Genomic DNA, 18,208 nt, shown 5'->3' on the forward strand with positions numbered 1-18,208 from the left:
GTGATCATAATGATAAATTCTACTAGAAAAAAAATAGTACTAAATAGGGCTGTTGGAACGAATTCCGAAAGTCAAATATAATATAATTAAATATAATAGTATTGATAAATATAATCAATACTATTCGAATGCTAAAATTACTATTCAAATGCATTTTTTATAAATAGGTTGGCTAACGTTAGCTAATCTCCCTCTTCTCATGTCACGTCTGATGAACAATAAGTTTCGGGAGTGAGAAACACAAGGCATTGTGAGCTAACGTTATGTACCGAGTAACGTTAGTACGGGGGGGGAGTGACAGGCTGCGGCAGGAAATCGGAAGAAGGACGGGAAATTGTTTTAACATCACTTTAAAATCGACATCCACCGATATCCAAAATGCTTGTTATCATTAGTTAGCTCGTTCTGGTTTTCCTAACTGCGTCGCGAGTTTTAGGAGCTTAGCTGGGAGCTTCATGGAGACAGCTAAAGTTAATGTTAGCTGCCCTACAGCTGTCAGAGTTAGCTTCAACTTCATATATTACCTTCTAACAGCTGTATTCTCAGTGACGTGACAATCTGAAAGAAACAAGTTGCTTTTAAATCACTAAGATAGTAGTGACAGTACTGTTTGGCTTAGTTATCAATGCCGTTAGCATCGTGGCTAACACTATTGTTACTTAGTTTATGACAAATCGTTTCGGCTGTGCTTTCTAACATGATGTCGTTGTGCTAACCGAGCAACGTTAGCCTTTACAACAGAGCCGCTTCACTACATTTGTTAGGTAATGTTTCATTACAGAGTTCTCTGTTGATTTGTGTTTGTCGCTGTGTGCGTGGTGGAAAATAATGTAAACAGAGAGCGGCGTGCCAGAAATGCAATGCGCCATGACGTAGGTCCCCTTCAAGGCCAGGATGATGTTGGAAGTCCCTCTAGTGGACAGACCGTGTAACAACAACCACATGCTTATAGTGGCATTGGCAATGCATACGCCTGAGTAGTGTAGTACATATTAATAACAGGCTGCATATGAGCATTAAATATTCTAATATTAAAAAAATAACAAATGATATTCAAATGTATGTATTATAGAGGAAGACTGACAGCTCTAGTACTAAATTATGTATAAGAAAAATACGTCTTACTTTCTTTATTATTTATTATAGGGGCAATCGCAAAGACTTGAGAGAATCATTTGATAAGAGTAAAAAATGTTCACAATTTAAAAGTGGGGGGGACACAAACGGAATTTTAAAAAGTGGGGGGGACATGTCGCCCCTGTCCCCAGTGGAAATTACACCCTAGACGACATTTTTTTTTATGAATTGTCCATGAAAGAGCTTTATATTTCACTATTTCAACCAATTATTTTTCTTCCAGGTACATGAGACAGTAAGTCCTATGTCTTCCCTTCACCCTTGATGCTCCCCCACAGTTCAAGTAGGGATGTAACAATACATTGATCTGTAAAGTAAAAGAAAAGAAAAAAAAAATCAATACATATGATCATCTCTAAGACGCGCCTTTATTTTGAAATTTCCACTTCATATTATTTTTATTAAACATTTTGTTATTTTTTATATGTCTGATAGAGCTTAGTAATACAATTGTGAAATCACATTTTAGTTGCTTTTTGTAAGTTGATATAAATGTAGTCTCGCTTTGCCAGACCTTCCTCCACAGCGCTGCGGAGGAGGGTCTGGCTAGTCCACACAGCATTCTGGGATGGGAGAAAAACGTGCTCTGTTTATTGGCATTTCTTTAAACCAATCATAATCGTCATGGGCGGCGTTAAGCGTCGGACCGAGCAACGGTGCCTCTGCAAAATTGCGTGGGAAGGAACTTGTTTTGGTGGAACGTGTGTACGTTCAAAAGTTGTTTTAGTCGTGTAACAGAAAACTCAGATTGGACAGATAGTCTAGCTAGCTGTCTGGATTTACCCTGCAGAGATCTGAGGAGCAGTTAACCATAGTCCTTAATAAATCCACCGGAGTTTAGAATGCCAACACAAAAGGAAGCCCAAGGCAACGGACATCAGGCCTACATGAGTGAAATCCGGCTGAATTTTCGTTGGCAACAGAGCAATCCCGGAAGTGGAATGTCGAGGATATAGCCTAATATAAACGTAACCGATTGTGTTAAATGAAAATCCTATTGTGGCAAACTTTGTGATATGAGCAAATATCTTATTATTGTCCAAAATTAAAATGAATATATTGTATCATAATATCCGGACAGGAACAATGATTCATTGAGGATACATGAACGTATATCTTAGTTTAAGTCGTGAACAGAAAATACCACATAAGTTCAGCCGAGAAACAGTGTAAGTAGGCAAAATACTAAAAGTATCTTGATACACATGAGAAATAATCAACAGTTTAAATGTACCTAGACTATGAACACAAACACATGTTGCTCTCATACAATCTCTCATAAATACAATAAAACCAAAGAAGTAATAAGCAGGAGTTCAGCTATAGATTCAATCATGATATGAACAAACATAAGACAAGCCTTTATTATCTCACAGGTGCCAGCACACAGCCTATATACACACACACACACACACACACACACACACACACACACACACACACACACACCATATATCCATGTACAAACTAACTACAGTTAATATTCAGTAAAACACACAGAATCACATACACACCAAGAATACTGCATGGTACCATAGGCCTATAGTAGTCCAACAGGCCTATATTGCACATTCTACTAAAAAAACATTGAATATTGCACAGACCAAATGTAAGTAAATTCTGATGAAAACAGCTTAAATGATGAGGTAATAGAAACCCCTAAAACATCCAAAATCAGTTCAGCCCTTATGGTCTACTATTCAAATGTAGGCCCTATCACTTTGGACATCAACACCAAGACAAGCCAGACAAATACAAGAAATTAACTGCACAGCTCAATTTCCTTGATTTGAATGCAAATGCGCACACAGCAAATGAATAAACAGAGATTCAGCAAACTGGGAAGCTAGCAGCAACAACACCTGCAAGCATGCAGAAGCCATAAACGCCAATAATAACCAACAACAAAGCAGCTTACTGACACTGCCAAGCTAACTGAGCCAAAACACGCAATGCTACTAGCAATGAAAGAAGGCACAATCAGCACAGCAGCAGAAACTTAGCTTACATCCCGGCGTGATGGCGCGTGATGATCCGGCCTCAGACAGAGTGGTTCCCGGTCCGAAAGCAAACAGGATAACTCAGAGTTTGGAGCAGCACTGTCACATTTCCTTCTTAATAAACTTCGTCCAAATCCAGAAGCACGGCCTGTGTCAGAACGGCGGTAGCATGGGCGGCCGTCAGAACAACACGTCAGGTCGTAATGTCCGCGCTTCGCACCTGCTTGGATCTGATTGGACGTTACTAGCCTCACACCTGTGTATGAGCCAATCATTGTGAAGCATATTGAAAACAGCTAAGCCAACTCACTGGGAGAAAATCTTTATGGATCAAAATGATGATGGGGCATTTTCATTTTCCAAGTTTTTAGGAACCCACACAGCAACATTGTCAAAATGATAAAACATATAGCCTAATGATATTTTACATTAAAAGTTAATTCTTGATGAGGAACAGACATAAGAAATATTTTTGACCCAAAAAGCCTGGAGCCTAGAGTAAATGATGAGTAAAGATTTTTTTTTCTTTTTTTCACACATTTATATTGTTTTCTGAAGACAACATTTGGTCATAACAACATCCATGACATAATTTCATCATGTTGCTGAGGTCTGGGGATGGAGCAAGTCCCTCTACCAGCATGCAACAGTCCTGGAACATGGAGGATCAGACAATAACATGGACTGTAAAACAAAAAAGCACAGGTTGTGTGTGCTACTGAAAGTGTACTCTTCGAAGGGACAGAAAAGGTGTGCAGACCAGAGGTCAGTCAGTGACATCTAATGGAGGTTATGATTTTATCATTTACTTTGGTTTTTGGTTCCAAATAAGTTTAGTTGATGGTCTGACCGTTCATGTTCCTTGAGCTGATAATCTCTATTGATATGGCATCATGGTGCAGATGTCAGGAATGACGACGGTGAGTGCAATATTATAACTCTGCACGATGTCTTAATGTACCTAACTGAGAAGAAGTTTCATCTTGCTGTTTGTGGGGAGTGAATTCAAACACTGTGCCCACACACACACACACACACACACACACCTGTCTGCTGTGGACCTCAGGGCCGGAGGAGGCTTGTGATTGACAGCTGGTTGGGATCAGGTGGAGCTGCTGCTGCTGAAGGTTTTTGAGGGCAAACGGAGCCTCAGAGAGACATTTAGAGTGACGTCCTCACAGCGAGACGGAGAGTGACACGGCAACAGATGTGACAGTTAAACCCTGATCTGACCTGCCGTCTGTGCTCTCTCTCTCTCTCTCACACACACACACACACACACACACACACACACACACACAAACAAACTATTTTTGTCATTTAAAAGATGGCATTGGGTGAAATTCCTCTTCTGGTTTCTAGAACCAAACAACGATGTCAGAAGAAAACAATAACGTCTGATTCCGACTCATTTTTATTTCTGCCATCTAAAACATTTGAGTCCACCAGACCTTGAACGTCACTCAGAATGTCATCAACACAATTTAACACAGGCCTTGTTGTTTTGGTAAGAACTCACTACATTAAACTGTTCACTTTGACAAAATCATTTTCCATTTTACTGTTTCATTTCATTCTGTGTCAAAACGTTTTCCTCCACAGTCCTCTCTTTAGTTTTTGATCATGGAAAGAATTATCATTTGCCTCCATATCACCAGAAATGTTGCGATAACTAAATGATCACAGCATGTAGAAATAAGCAGGGAGAACATGTGGAAAGTCAGTCAATGCCACACTTCAAGTGGGACATATCAATATTTGTATATTCAATTCAAATCAATTTTATTTTATTTATAGTATCAAATCTTAACAAGAGTTATCTCAAGACACTTTACAGATAGAGTAGGTCTAGACCACACTTTATAATTTACAAAGACCCAACAATTCCAGTAATTCCCCCAAGAGCAAGCATTTAGTGGCGAGGAAAAACTCCCTTTTAGGCAGAAACCTTGAGTGGTGAGGAAAACTTCCCTTTAGGGAGAAACCTCAGACAGACCCAGGCTCTTGGTAGGTGGTGTCTGACGTTGCCGGTTGGGGGTGTAATGAACAGTGGCAATTATAGTCACAATAAAGATACTGGAACTATGACTAGAAATAGTAGTAGTAGTTCATGGCGTAGCAGGGCACTGCAGGGCATAGCAGGACGTAGCAGGGTACTATGCACTATATGCTTAATGTGAAGTCTGGCACTCATAGTGACAAACACACAGAGATTCATCACCAGACTCTGTAGCTTGATCGTTTTAGCATCTTTTAGTTCGTTGTTTTGGTTTTCTGGTCCTCAACTTTATTGTTCATTGTTTTGGTCCATTCTCCCCGCTCTCATCAACCTCGTTTCACAGCAGCAGTTTTCAGGCAAAAAAGCTCTAAACTCTACACACTATCTGTTTAGCACCACAGAGCACACAGACACAGTTAGCGACTAATGCGCAAAGTGGAGCATATAGCTGCTAAAGAGCCAGTTTTACAGCTAATTTCTAAAGTAATGTCAATATTGGACTTACCTTCGTCAGGGGGCCAGAACCATGACTCCAAATAAATTTTATTGTCCCTCTCTGTCTGCTGGATGTGTAACTAGGCAACTATTTGCTAACACATTCCCCATGTTGACTTTATATGCTGATAATGAGTCAGTGTTCACAGGTTGTTTGCCAGAAATCGATTAATTAAAGGTCCAGTGTGTAACGTGTTTAGTTGTTTATTATCAAAATCTGTGTTGCCTGTTCACAAACTTGTCCTTTTTCATGAATATTTACCTCCACCATCAATTCCAAGTGTTCCTTTTGGCTTGAAATTTTACATTTGCGTTCACATGAACTGGGGTAGACGCTCCATATTCATGCTCCATCTTGAAATACGTTAGCCGGTAAGGGACATACAGGACATACTGCTCCACCTTTCGCGTTTTCGCTGTCACATGATAAACTCACAGGTGCTGCTAATGCTGCTAATGGGTATCGTAGCTTCCCGGCCCCGGCAAGTTTGAAGAAGGAAACATGGAGGACCACGTGTATTCAAAATCCAAATTTCAGGAACAGGAGTCTTCTTCTTCGCCCAGAAAAAGAAAAAGGATATTGAAAAGAGCAAGAGACCGGCTTTTTGAAGCGTGAAGGCTACCGTAGCTGTAATACGTACTTTGAACTGCGTGGTGCGAGAGAGTTGATTGCGATATATGATCTCAACTCTAGATGGGAGAAAACATCAATCTAAACAACAATTAAGTTATTAGAGTTTCTGATGCTATTTAATGTTTCAAAGGTAAATCCCTGTAATTTGGGCTTTTAATCTCCTGCAGCTAATACTCTTTAGCTTTGTTAATATTCCTAATTTTTCCACATTGATGTTTAAAGTTAATGTTTATATTTAATGTCGTCAGAACACAGAACTGTGTATTTTCTTTACAGCTGACCACCAGGAGGCAGTGCAGCCTCCACCTGCAGGATTTTCAACTCTGATGTTTTTTGATTGATTGATTGATTGATTTAGAACATGTAAAAAGAAAACAGAAAGGGTCCTACAGAAAATAATAATATTACACAAAATGGAAAGCATATCGAGATACATGAATAAGATACATGACTAAAAAACACAGATTGTTTTTGACAAAAAGGAGTGGGAAGTACACTTATTGTGGCTTTCCTATGGGGATAAATGAGGAAATTGAAGGGAAGAATCATTTCTTAGAATTGGAGGGAGGCTGAAACTCTGTGGACATACTCTCACACACACACAGGGTTGTCAAGGCAACCAATGACTAAAGGCATGACAGCAGAGTGTAAAAGGAAGAGAAGATCTTTCTTCTGTGTGTCTCAGGTGAAATCTTCCAAATAATTAACTGACTTAATGTTGACTTGTGACTTTTATTTAGATTTAATTGTCCAAATTTGTAATTAAATCTAAATCTTCGTGTCTGGTTCTCCCTGAATTGATTTGAATTATTCTAATAATTTAGTTTTTTATAGTAAATGTTATGGAGTCACAACCTAATAGCTTCTTAAATTGAGCTAACGAGGCATACAGAGGTGAAATGCGCCCTGTGTTTGTGTGTGTGTGTGTGTGTGTGTGTGTGTGTGTGTGTGTGTGTGTGTGGAGGTCAGCCATCTGGTTTCCATTGAGGCTCGAGGTGGAACATTGAACTTACCTTTCACCCAGTTCTCCTGCTGGACACACTTTCATGGAAGCACAAATTCCTATTAGCTGGATACATGGTTAACGTGATTTGCTCTTACCAGTGTATCGCCTTGTGTATTTTGTTGTAAAAATATGTTTACAAATGCCGTAAACATATTCTTTGTAAATCTGTACAATCATTACCTGAATAAACTAAGCAGGACTGTCTAGTTGCAGGATCCAAATTTTCCTTAAAACTTGCCATTTTCAGCATGTAACGTTGCTCAGAGGTTCTGGTTAATGTTCCTTGATGCGACCGGAGTTTAAAGTAAACACAAATAAAGAGGACAGTGAGAGACATCACGCGGAACTTCCAGCGGCACCAGAACTATCTGGTAAATGAACCGTCGTCGATCCAGATAATTAATTAACTAATAATCTTCATAATTTTCTCCTTCTAAGTTAATTGTTTTTTAAGTTATTCAACAGTAGAGGGAATATTATTGAATTAGTAACTGGATGATTTCAAATCCTTGTTCTCTGGGACTCCTTCGGTCTGACTGTAAATAACTGTAGCAGCAGGGTTAAAGGGCCTGGTACCACCTGGTACCACCTGGCACAGCTCGGCACAGAGCGGGCCGATGTAGCACGCTTTGGCTCGGACCATCAGCACCAGCTTGGGCAGATGGTCTGTGGTGTGATGAGGGGGAGCCGCCGGTGACGCAAACACTGCCGAACAGCTGAAACAACCCACCAGATTCCCCCCCCACACACACACACACACACACACACACACACACACACACACACACACACAGACCAGGATGGTGTGTTACATAACTGAGGTTGAGAGGCTTCGCTGCCTGTCCAGGGGGCCTACAATTCATAGTAGTAGTCATGGAAACACACACATTAGGACATGCATCCATGTAGAAAACCATGTAAATGCACATGGACAGGATGAGATATACATACACACACACACACTCCTTGTGGATCTGATGTCTAAACAGAAACGCTGTCAGAAGGGTCTGAGTGCCTCCCAATGGTTTGCTGTTGCACTTTCTGTGTAAAGAATTTATTTTTTTATTCAATATCTCACATACAGGCAGAAGAGGGCACACAAAATCAGAGAAATTATTAAAGTGAGTAACTATAAATAATGTGTACAGTAAAAGCTCCAGTGTTTACATTATTTACATTCATGTCATGTGCCATCACCTGTTTTCTGGTTTTTGAAGGATGTTGGAAACACCATCCTGCACTGTATTCCTAGTTGTTTGTAGCCAGAAAATCCCATTTTTATTTATTTCACAGGGCTTTCATTGACTCTCCCAGAATTAGCTCAATAGCTAAATTTCATCAGCAGTCCATGGGCAGGCAAATCACAAAGGAGTTATGGCATCAATTGTTATAATTTTGGCAACAGTGTGCAGCCTTGATGAAGCGGAGGAGGGCCAAGCAACTATGACTGCCGACTGTGATAGGCTGAGTTACCAATCAGGATGCCAATCAAAGCTCTAGCTTATTGTCAATAAATGCAATTAAAAGACCAAAAACAACATTGTTCTAATCCGTCTCTCCAAACTTTGATTTCCCTATCCTTTGTCTGTGGCTCTCAGCCCCAAGCCAAACACTTTAAATCTTTAAAAACTGTTCACAAATATAAATATAAGTTTCATTCTTAAAAAAGGCTCAGTAATACTTAAACAGCTGGTCACTGTAGTTTTTAGCAAACAATACCCAAACAGGCGGAAATAGCATCTTTCTGTACTGTTGGGGGGTTTCAAACTGACTTTAATATAGTGCTTTCTTCCTATAGAGCCATGCTCTAGTGGTCATTAAAACAACTGCAGGTAATGGCACTTCCCACATAGCTTTTACAGTCACCCATTGGTTTGTGGACTGCCGTTTTAAAGCGCAAGAGAGTGGAGCTGGGGAGGATGATGCGGCTATAAGCCAGTGTTGTTTATGGTTTCAATGGCGCTTCGCTAAGCTAAACGCCAAAGAGGGAAAGTTGCAGATTTTCAACCCTTCTGAGGCGAGTCATTGGCAAAGTTTGGCCAGGGGGTCATCTGCACGTATGATAGGCTAGTACACAGAGCTAGTTGAAAAAACTGCAGACTTTCCCTTAAGTTATCAGATAACCCTAGCGCAAGCTAGCTAGCTTTTGGTTGACAAGGTGCTAGAGCAAGCTGAACAAGACATTTTTAGGCGACCAAAATGTTCCAATCAACTTTGATGAAGTGGAAACACACAGTGAGAGGGTCAAAGCTTGAGATGAAAACATGGACACCACAAAAACAAATGTCCACAGCTATTTTAATGTACACAGGGCCATGGATACACTTTGCTAAGCCTCTGTCCTGATTGACAGATCAGCGTATAGCCACACCCTAAAGCATGCCCTGCTTTATCGTCTATTTCAAAATAAAACTTCACGCTGTATTGAAGAATTGAAACTAATGATAATATCATAAATTACTTATGATACCATAAACTCATTATGAAAATGTTTATTGATATTTATTGATAAATCAAGTGAGAAGTAAGGTCATTTTACCATAGTCTTCTATGCAATCGGACTTCTTTTTGGAGCAGTGGCCCCCTGTTGGAAATTAAACAGAATGCAGGTTAAGGGCACTTTACTTTTCAGGCCCGGATGTTGCCGCTTGCACTTTCAGATCACACAGCAAGACACCAGAAAAGCTCGGTCAGTGAGTGAGGATAAGCCTTTATTGGTGTTTGGAGGGAAAAACGCCAGACCACATCATCCCTGTGGACAGCACACAATACTGGTGAGGAGTCAGGGTAGTGTTGCGCTCAAGGGACTTGCAGTTTAAAACAGTCAGTCACAACATGGAGAAGTTAGCTGAGTATCCACAAAATTGAAGGAGAAAAAAACAAGGCTGTGTACATTATTGTTATTCTATTATATGATGATAATATCATATTATTGTTTTCACCATTACCCGCAATGTTGTTTCATCGTACAACAGAAAATTGTCACTGTCACCACGTGAAGAGTGGACCTCAAACGCCCGCCAGAAAAAGTTGTTACATATCACAATTACATAGAAAAATAGCACTGTCAAAAAGTTTCTGAGACGTCTTTAGAGAAATCCAAAAATCCCAGATATCAAAAAGAAGTGTAAGATGCTCTGAGACTTTTCTTCCAGGGATTTAAATTCAAAAGTTTGTGTCTGTGGCTCAGGTTTGAACATATTCCTAAAAAAGAGAAATATATATATATATCAAGGCTAGAACTACAGCTCCCATAATACACCTGGGATTCAGTTATGCCTCTGTGGATGGTGCCGACAGGCTCATGGGAAATCAAGTGAAAGTTGTTTGTGGGAATCGAAAGGGGATTTAGGTGAGAATCAAATCCCCCTGAACAAGCTGTTGCATGAAACGACTGAAAATAAATGTATATCCACATCAACAACAGCAATTATTATACGGTATACGTGCAGTTTAGTGTCCCAAATTCCCCGTAACGTAACCCCATTTGTACAGGTCCTATCCCCTGACCAATCGGCTATCCTAACCATAACCACTCAAGGTCAAATGCCTAACCCCAACCAATCGAGCTGCTTCGTAGGGTGGATCTTGGGGTGGCCATAGTGGAATTTGGGACACTAAACTGCACGTAAACCTTATTATACGAGCAACTATGGCTGTAAAGCAAGTAACAAGAACAATAGGTTACTTTTTTATCTAGTTAACCACGCATGCTAATGTTGGTAGCATGGTTAGCAGCCTAAACACACAGTTAAATCCATGTCTTACACTTTTGCTTTTGTGAGGTGTTCAGTTTTTGGAAAGGAGATAAGAGATGCGACCCTCCAAACTCTTGAAATGCTGAGTATTGCTCTTACTACAGCGCCATGCACACCTCTTCAGTATGCTGAGAAATCAAAAGCCAAGTTGCGGTCGCTAAGCAATGATAGTCGTTGTTTGGGGGAGGGTTAGCGAATGGTTAATTAAGAGCTGTCGTGTCTTTATTTAGATATGGCGACTAAACCTTATTTTAAAAAGAAACTAAAGTTACTGCCAAGGCCATCTGTTAGCATATTGTTGGATAACTACATTATCGTGTGGGGTAACCGATTACTTTAGATAAAGCCCTATTAAAAATTAACACATCAACTACAGAAGCCATTGTAGCACCAGTCTTGGATGCTAATAACTGCTATATTGGAGTTTAAGCGTTGGAAACATTAAAAAGTCGCAGTGTTTCCCCAAGATAATGTTAGCTTAATTAGCTAGCTAGCCACAGCTAATAAAATATGTCAGCGACTGTTGTCATTTGCCTCAGTCTTTTCTACATCATTACACAGTATTACATCTGTATGTAGCCATCAAATGCATATTTTAGACCCTTTTGCAAATGTCATACTACTCAGCTGGAGACTGAGGTTGCACCGACTGAATGTTAGTTAGTTAACTAGCTACAGCTTATATAATCTGCTAATGACAGTAGTCGGTAAAATCAACAGTTCAGTAACAAAAACTTAGAAGATGTTTGTGTCCACTTATGTCTAAAATCAAGGACCCATTGTTTAAAAACGTATTAACAATTTTGAGGTTGATTCTTAAGTGTCCAACATCTAATTTTGCTTGCAATTGAGTAAAGTATTTAGTGTCTATTATGTAGGGAGTAGTAAATGTGTATCAAAGGAGTGATTTCGGACACAGCAACTGAATCGTTAGTTAGCTAGCTATAGCTAATCCAATCTGCCACTGTTGCCATAGTGAAAGTTCTAGAATGGAAGGCGTGACAGTAACCAGTAACTACGTTGGGCGGGGCTTAGTGAATGGTCACTTGGTCTGAGGAGAAAGGTATCTGTCCTAGTTAGTAATAAACTGGGGTACAACACAACCATAACAACAAAACCCAACAGCTCTGAAACGCTTTGTAACAAGACAAATAAAATATAAATCCCCCCCAAAAAACAAACAACAAATTTTGTGATCCAATCAAAGACTTTTTTGTGTTTTTTTTTTTTTTTTTTAATGTGTATTTAATACCTCAGACAAAAACACCTGAGAAAAAACTGACATGATTTCAATGGGATTTTCTGTAATATATTCAATATTCAATTATGTATATTACAACTATAATCACATAATTCAAGCATATATAATATACATTTACATATATATATATATATATATATATACATATACATACATATATGTATATATATATATATAGTGAGAGAATAGTTTATTATTCAATAGTTGTATGGTACAGTAGCAGTAGGGTGCATTTCTCGTTTCTCATTGGGTAAAGTTTGAAGGTGAGGTATAGACAAGTGTTTGTGTGTAAATCTATATACGATTTATCGATACAATATGCAACAAAATAAGAACAAAATAAACTAAAAAGAAGGAATAAAAGACAAAGAAAGGGTATAGGCAGTTCAGTACTGTGTTTAAGGTGGTGGAAGTGTTTGCATGTGTGTGTGTGTGTGTGTGTGTGTGTGTGTGTGTGTGTGTCAGGTGAAGGATCAGATCAGATCAGCACCATAGAAGTCCATAACAACATCAACAACAACAATAAGGGTTAAAACCTGGGTGAGGACTGTGTGTCCGAGTGTTTGTTGTGTGTCTGCATGCTGAATGTTGAATGTTTCAGTCACTGGTCAATCTGGGCAAATCCACCCTAAACCAGTTAGTATTTCATTTTTGCACGTCCTGGACAAATCGAGGAGTAAACAGAGAGAGAAAGACTGCAACTGTGTTGTGTTATTATTGACAAATTGTCACTGTGAGTATGTGTGTGTGTGTGTGAGCCAGACAGGTCCACCAAACTAAATGCAAACCCCGCCAGCGAAATTCTCCACCTTATTTATTTTCAAACACCTGCTCACATCCAGCTGTTCTGATGGCTAATTACTTCCTGTTTTCCTCTCTCTTTTTCTCCTTCATTTTCAAAAAATAAAAGCCCTGCAATCATTTCAAAGTCAGACACGGAATCAAATAGAAGATAACAAATCAAGTGCTTGAACGAGCTCACAAAGAAAACAAACGAACACAAAAATTTCTTAAAACTATACAATTTTTGTTTCACCGTCTTCCTTCTAACGCCCCCGCCACAATCCCAAAACAATCGTTACTAAGATACCCCCGCCTCGTCTCGCACCGTGTGAAATACCTGATTCAACCGTGATACATTCTCCGTAACGCCTCCGCCTCCAACTAACCAGCTCAGTGAAATCGAAAATAGATTATCTGTTGTTTAGCGATAAACAGCTGGGAGGAAAAGCGTTTTGTGTGGCCCCGTGACTGTCCAGCTAAGAGCCCCTCCCCGCCCCATATATAAAATATACAAAAGATTTTCTCCAAAAGCCTCCTCCTGGCTATCTTTGCTAATAGAAAAATATACAGTAATCCTATGTCAAAATCTCTTTGCGTTATGGACGAAAACCCTGCACCTCTTTCTCCTCCTCCTCCTCCTCCTCCTCCTCTTTGCTGGACTGGTCTTGCCTTCCTGCCCACTTCAAAAATATACATGTTTCTTTTGTCCTATTTATAGAAAAAAATTACACATCTGACCTCTCCTGGCTTGTATCCGTGCCTTGAGCTTAAAAAGTGAGATTTCACTGGCATAATGTGAATTCAACACCCTGTTTGAACTGGCCGGAGCAGCGGCCGGAACGCACTACCTGCAAAACATGCCGTGCGACACCGGACGTAAGCACAGCGCCGAGGGTGACGTAAGCTGCCGAGGTGATGCACGGTGATACAGCACGCTGAGTGGATTCAGCGAAGCAGCATGTACAAAAGAGAGTCAAACTGGAAAAGATGGCGTCGCTGTGCTTTCCTGTCGTGACATCCTGAAGCACAAGCCTGCGCGCGCTTTTTTTTTGTGTGTTTGCGCCCGGTGTCGCACATTGCTTGGTTGCAGATCTACGCCGGCCTTCCCCCTCGCCACTTCAACTAAAGTGCTGCAGTTGTTGGGTTTGCCTTGTACCCTTTTTCCTCATTTCGTCCTGCCCTCCCGCCCCTTCCTCCTGCGTCTTCTTCTTCCTCCTCCTCCTCTTCCTCCTCCTCCGCCTCACAAGTCTCCGTGCCGACTCTCGTACTTGTTGAGGATGTTCCTGCAGCGGCCCAGCTCTTTCCTCATTTCGGCCACCTCCTGGCGAAGGGCGGCGTTCTCCCGCTCCAAGAAGGCGGCGCGCACAGAGATCTGGTTCTCCTTCAGCCGCCGGGCGTCCCGCGAGCGCTTCGCCGCCTCATTGTTCTTGACACGCCGGCTCCAGTACTTGTCGTCCTGTCACCGGCGGCAGTTTGGTGTGTTGTGGTGTTTGGGGGAGGAAGGCAGGTTGGGAGGAGAGCAAAAAAAAAAGAGAGATTTGTGATGAGAGAAAGGATGACAGTTGAACAGTTGCAACTACAGAACACAAAAACACTAGAATTTACTGTAACGCTGTGAAGTATTCCCTTAAAGCTATAGTGCGTAGTTTCTGTCGCCCCCATGAGGAATTCTAAGTAATGACAACAACGCTGTTGGTGCGCCCACAAGATAAAAATACCCCAAGAAAAAAAAACAACATGATGGACTCTTCAGAAGAGGTAATTGTCTCAATTATCTGCCGGACGACACAATCTTCTGAACATAGTCATACTGAGAAACACAGAGGGAGTTGTGTGGAGCCGGCTTGAATGTAACGGACGTTTATCAATATAAAAAATGTACGCACTAAAGCTTTAAACTGCAACACTTCCTGTAGTTGGTGGCCATGGTATAAGAACAATAATACACTCTCATCTCAATAACAGAATTTGCCGTTATTTTCATTATATTGGAACACATCCTCGTATTTTTATTTCATACACATTGGCTGTCACAACGATGTTAACGGACACCTAAAAGCTAACAGCTTTGGAGCAATTAAATTGTCTGCATGTATACAAAAGACCTACACATCAGTTTAAAGCTGTTACTTGCTAAACTCAATAACATTAAATAATCTAGCATCTTGCAACAAGTGAAAATAGTATTAATACATCTTTATGAAAGGCAGTTCTTTCTGAATGCAGCTGTACAGTCCTGCCCTGCTCAGCTGCTCAGCTGAATCAAGAAATGCTGGGCGGCAGCCTCACAAATGTTGTTTTTTGGGGAATGAAAGAAATGCTTTGGCTGCTGAGGGTCTCATGAGAAGACGATTGGTAACCACAGATACTGTTGTGTTAAACTTTTGCACTTAGAGAGAAAAAATAAGAATCCAAATGGAAAGTAGAGATCGCTATCGGAAAGAGTTATGCCAGTGGAATCACTGCAGGCCCAAATGGTTTGTAGTGTATCCTCAAAGAGCCCTTTGAATATGTTTGTATTTGGCAAAGTTAACATCATTCCACCATTAAACTCTGCAAAAATCCTCTTCCTGTTGCAAAATTTATAAAAGGGTTCTAGGATTATCAGCACTTCGAGATGCGTTTTTTTTAAAGTGCTCATATTATGCTTTTTGGCTTTTCCCCTTTCCTTTATTGTGTTATATATCTTTTTTGTGCACGTTATAGGTTTACAAAGAGAAAAAGCCCAAAGTCCACACCAAAGGGACTTACCATCTCCAACAGAAAACACTGTTCACAAACTGCTCCAAACAGCTCTATTGTAGTCCAGCCTTTACTTCAGAGACAAACGTGGTCACTTTGTAACACACGTTATAATGCTCACCTAGCTGCTAGCGTGGCACTCCCTCATACTCTGCTTCTGACTGGCTAGAAGTCCTTACCTAGCTACTGCGCATGTGCGACTCCCAACAAAAATGGAACAGAAGTGAGATGTCTCACTCTGTAGCTAAAACAGAGAGCTCAACACACAGGGTGAAAAGAGGAGCTGCAGCAATGTGCAGTACAACAAAAACATGGTGTTTTTTGAAAATTAAACCATGTAAATCTTTTCTGATACCACCTCTAAATACAATAATGAACCTGAGAATGAGCATAATATGAGCACTTTAATTACTACTCTTCAGTGGAGCGCTATTCAACAAAAAGCTGAACCTTAAAATCTCATTTAGAGGAGCTGCAGTGCAATCCCAGCTTCATCTTTACCTTTGGTCAGAGACGATTTTTTTACCCAACAACCTGCATACAAATGATTTATAAAAACCCTCTACGACTGAACACAAAGAAAGCATATTCATCACTCCATAAATTACAAACGCCTCAGGAGCTGCAGCTGCTCTGCACAGAACTATGAAAGCCTGAGCCATTGATCAGAGCTCCTCTTATTGTGCAATGAGCTGAGGACAAATTGTTTTAGGACTCTCGTCAGGAGGCATCAATACTATCTATACAATCAAGCATCTTAATTTGTAAAGTAACTAAAGCTGTCAGATGAATGTAGTGGAGTAAAAAGTACAATATTTCTCTCTGAAATGTAGCGGAGTAGAAGTAGAAAGTGGCATGAAAAGAAAAGACTCAAGTAAAGTACAAGTAGCTCAAAATATTACTTACGTACAGTACTTGAGTAAATGTACTCAGTTACATTGACTGAACTGGATACTGAAACAAAACCTGACCTCTTTTCATCTGTGAGTGAGTCTTTCTGCTAAACACTGGGGGGGGGGGGGTATTTTAAATGCCAGGTTTTACATTTGATCTCATTTTAGTTTTTAAATTTTCAGTGATGATGATTTCGGTTCGACTTTTATCTCTCTTTATCTGTGACTTTGTGCATTCATTACAGGAGAAAACATCTTCATCATCAATGACTTTTTAACTAAGTCCCAAAAACCTTATTTCCTGCCAGCACTGTAAGAATATTTCAACCTGTTTTTTAATAGAAATCTATTTTCTGGAAATGAAAATAAAGGCAGGTCACTGCGCTAAAATCATTAAAAATGAAACTTATACTACTTATTACTGTATAAAATACCCATTATTAATTGAATTTGGTGAAATATTTTTGCTTTACAGGCAGATCTTTTTCTCTCTTATTTTAAGAAAATAAGATTTACTGACTTCAATTACAGATACTTGATAATAAGGATGTTTTTGCAGCTTCGAGACAAAAATCATGATTCTTGACAATTAATTTGAAAGTACAACTAAGTTTGAAAGAAGAAACTGGTTTTCCTAAATCATTCATTAATACAAGATAGAAAACTAAAAGGCCATTTGCCAGCAAAAATATGTACCTTTCAGTCATCATACAAAATGTAAAAATGTATTCATTTATTCATTTTAACCTGTCAGGATCTATATAATATCCACATATGACCTTAAACAGACTAGTCAAACCAGTTACACCACAGACAAACTGTTTGCATCACATTACCGTAGCGAAGCTAGTCAGAAAGTGGTCTATAGGACAGCCAAGAATTGTGGGAGATGTAGTACCTTCTGCTCATTGGGGACCAGCATCTTGCGGGCCTTCTTGATCATCGGCTGAGGTTTCAGCTCCTCGTCGGAGAAGCGGTGCCGCCGCGGGTCAAACGCCTCCTGGCCCGGCACGCTGGACAGCGCCAGGTCCGCTGGGTCGGGGTCAAAGTTCACCATGACATCGCTGCTGCCGTTGGCGGCCGCCGGAGGTCCAGAGGGTCCCGGAGGGCAGGTAGAAGTGGGTGACTGGTCCTGAGGCACCGCCCGTCCCCCTGGGAGGGAGAGAGAGAGAGAGAGAGAGAGAGAGAGAGAGAGAGAGAGAGAGACGATGACTTAGTTTGTTGTACCTAGTCTCGTATTGCCAGACCTTCCTCCACAGCGCTGCGGAGGAGGGTCTGGCTAGTTCACACAGCATTCCGGGATGGGAGAAAAACGTGCTCTGGTTTATTGGTATTTCTTTAAACCAATCAAAATTGTCATGGTGGCGGAGCCATGGTGCCGCTGCAAAATAGCCTCGGGAAGGAACTTGTTTTGGTGGAACATGTGTACGTTCAAAAGTTGTTTTAGTCGTGCAACAGAAAACTCCGATTGGACAAATAGTCTAGCTAGCTGTCTGGATT

General features: G+C 40.4%; 1 protein-coding gene across 3 annotated transcripts in view; it reads right to left on the reverse strand.

Moving 5' to 3' along the window:
* Nucleotides 1-9,960: 9,960 nt before the first annotated feature.
* dbpa (D site albumin promoter binding protein a) overlaps nucleotides 9,961-18,208 on the reverse strand; it is a 41,487-nt gene continuing 33,239 nt past the window's right edge. For all 3 annotated transcript variants that reach the window (XM_031294731.2, XM_031294733.2, XM_035992903.1), the window contains exons 4-5: nucleotides 17,607-17,860; nucleotides 9,961-14,529 (exon numbers count right to left, since the gene is read on the reverse strand). In XM_031294731.2, the coding sequence (XP_031150591.1) occupies nucleotides 14,314-14,529; nucleotides 17,607-17,860 (470 nt within the window). In that variant the 3' untranslated portion in view covers nucleotides 9,961-14,313. The remainder of the gene's footprint in view (nucleotides 14,530-17,606; nucleotides 17,861-18,208) is intronic.

The sequence above is a fragment of the Sander lucioperca genome, chromosome 16 (genome assembly GCF_008315115.2).
Source record: "Sander lucioperca isolate FBNREF2018 chromosome 16, SLUC_FBN_1.2, whole genome shotgun sequence".
Classification (NCBI taxonomy): Eukaryota; Metazoa; Chordata; class Actinopteri; order Perciformes; family Percidae; genus Sander; species Sander lucioperca.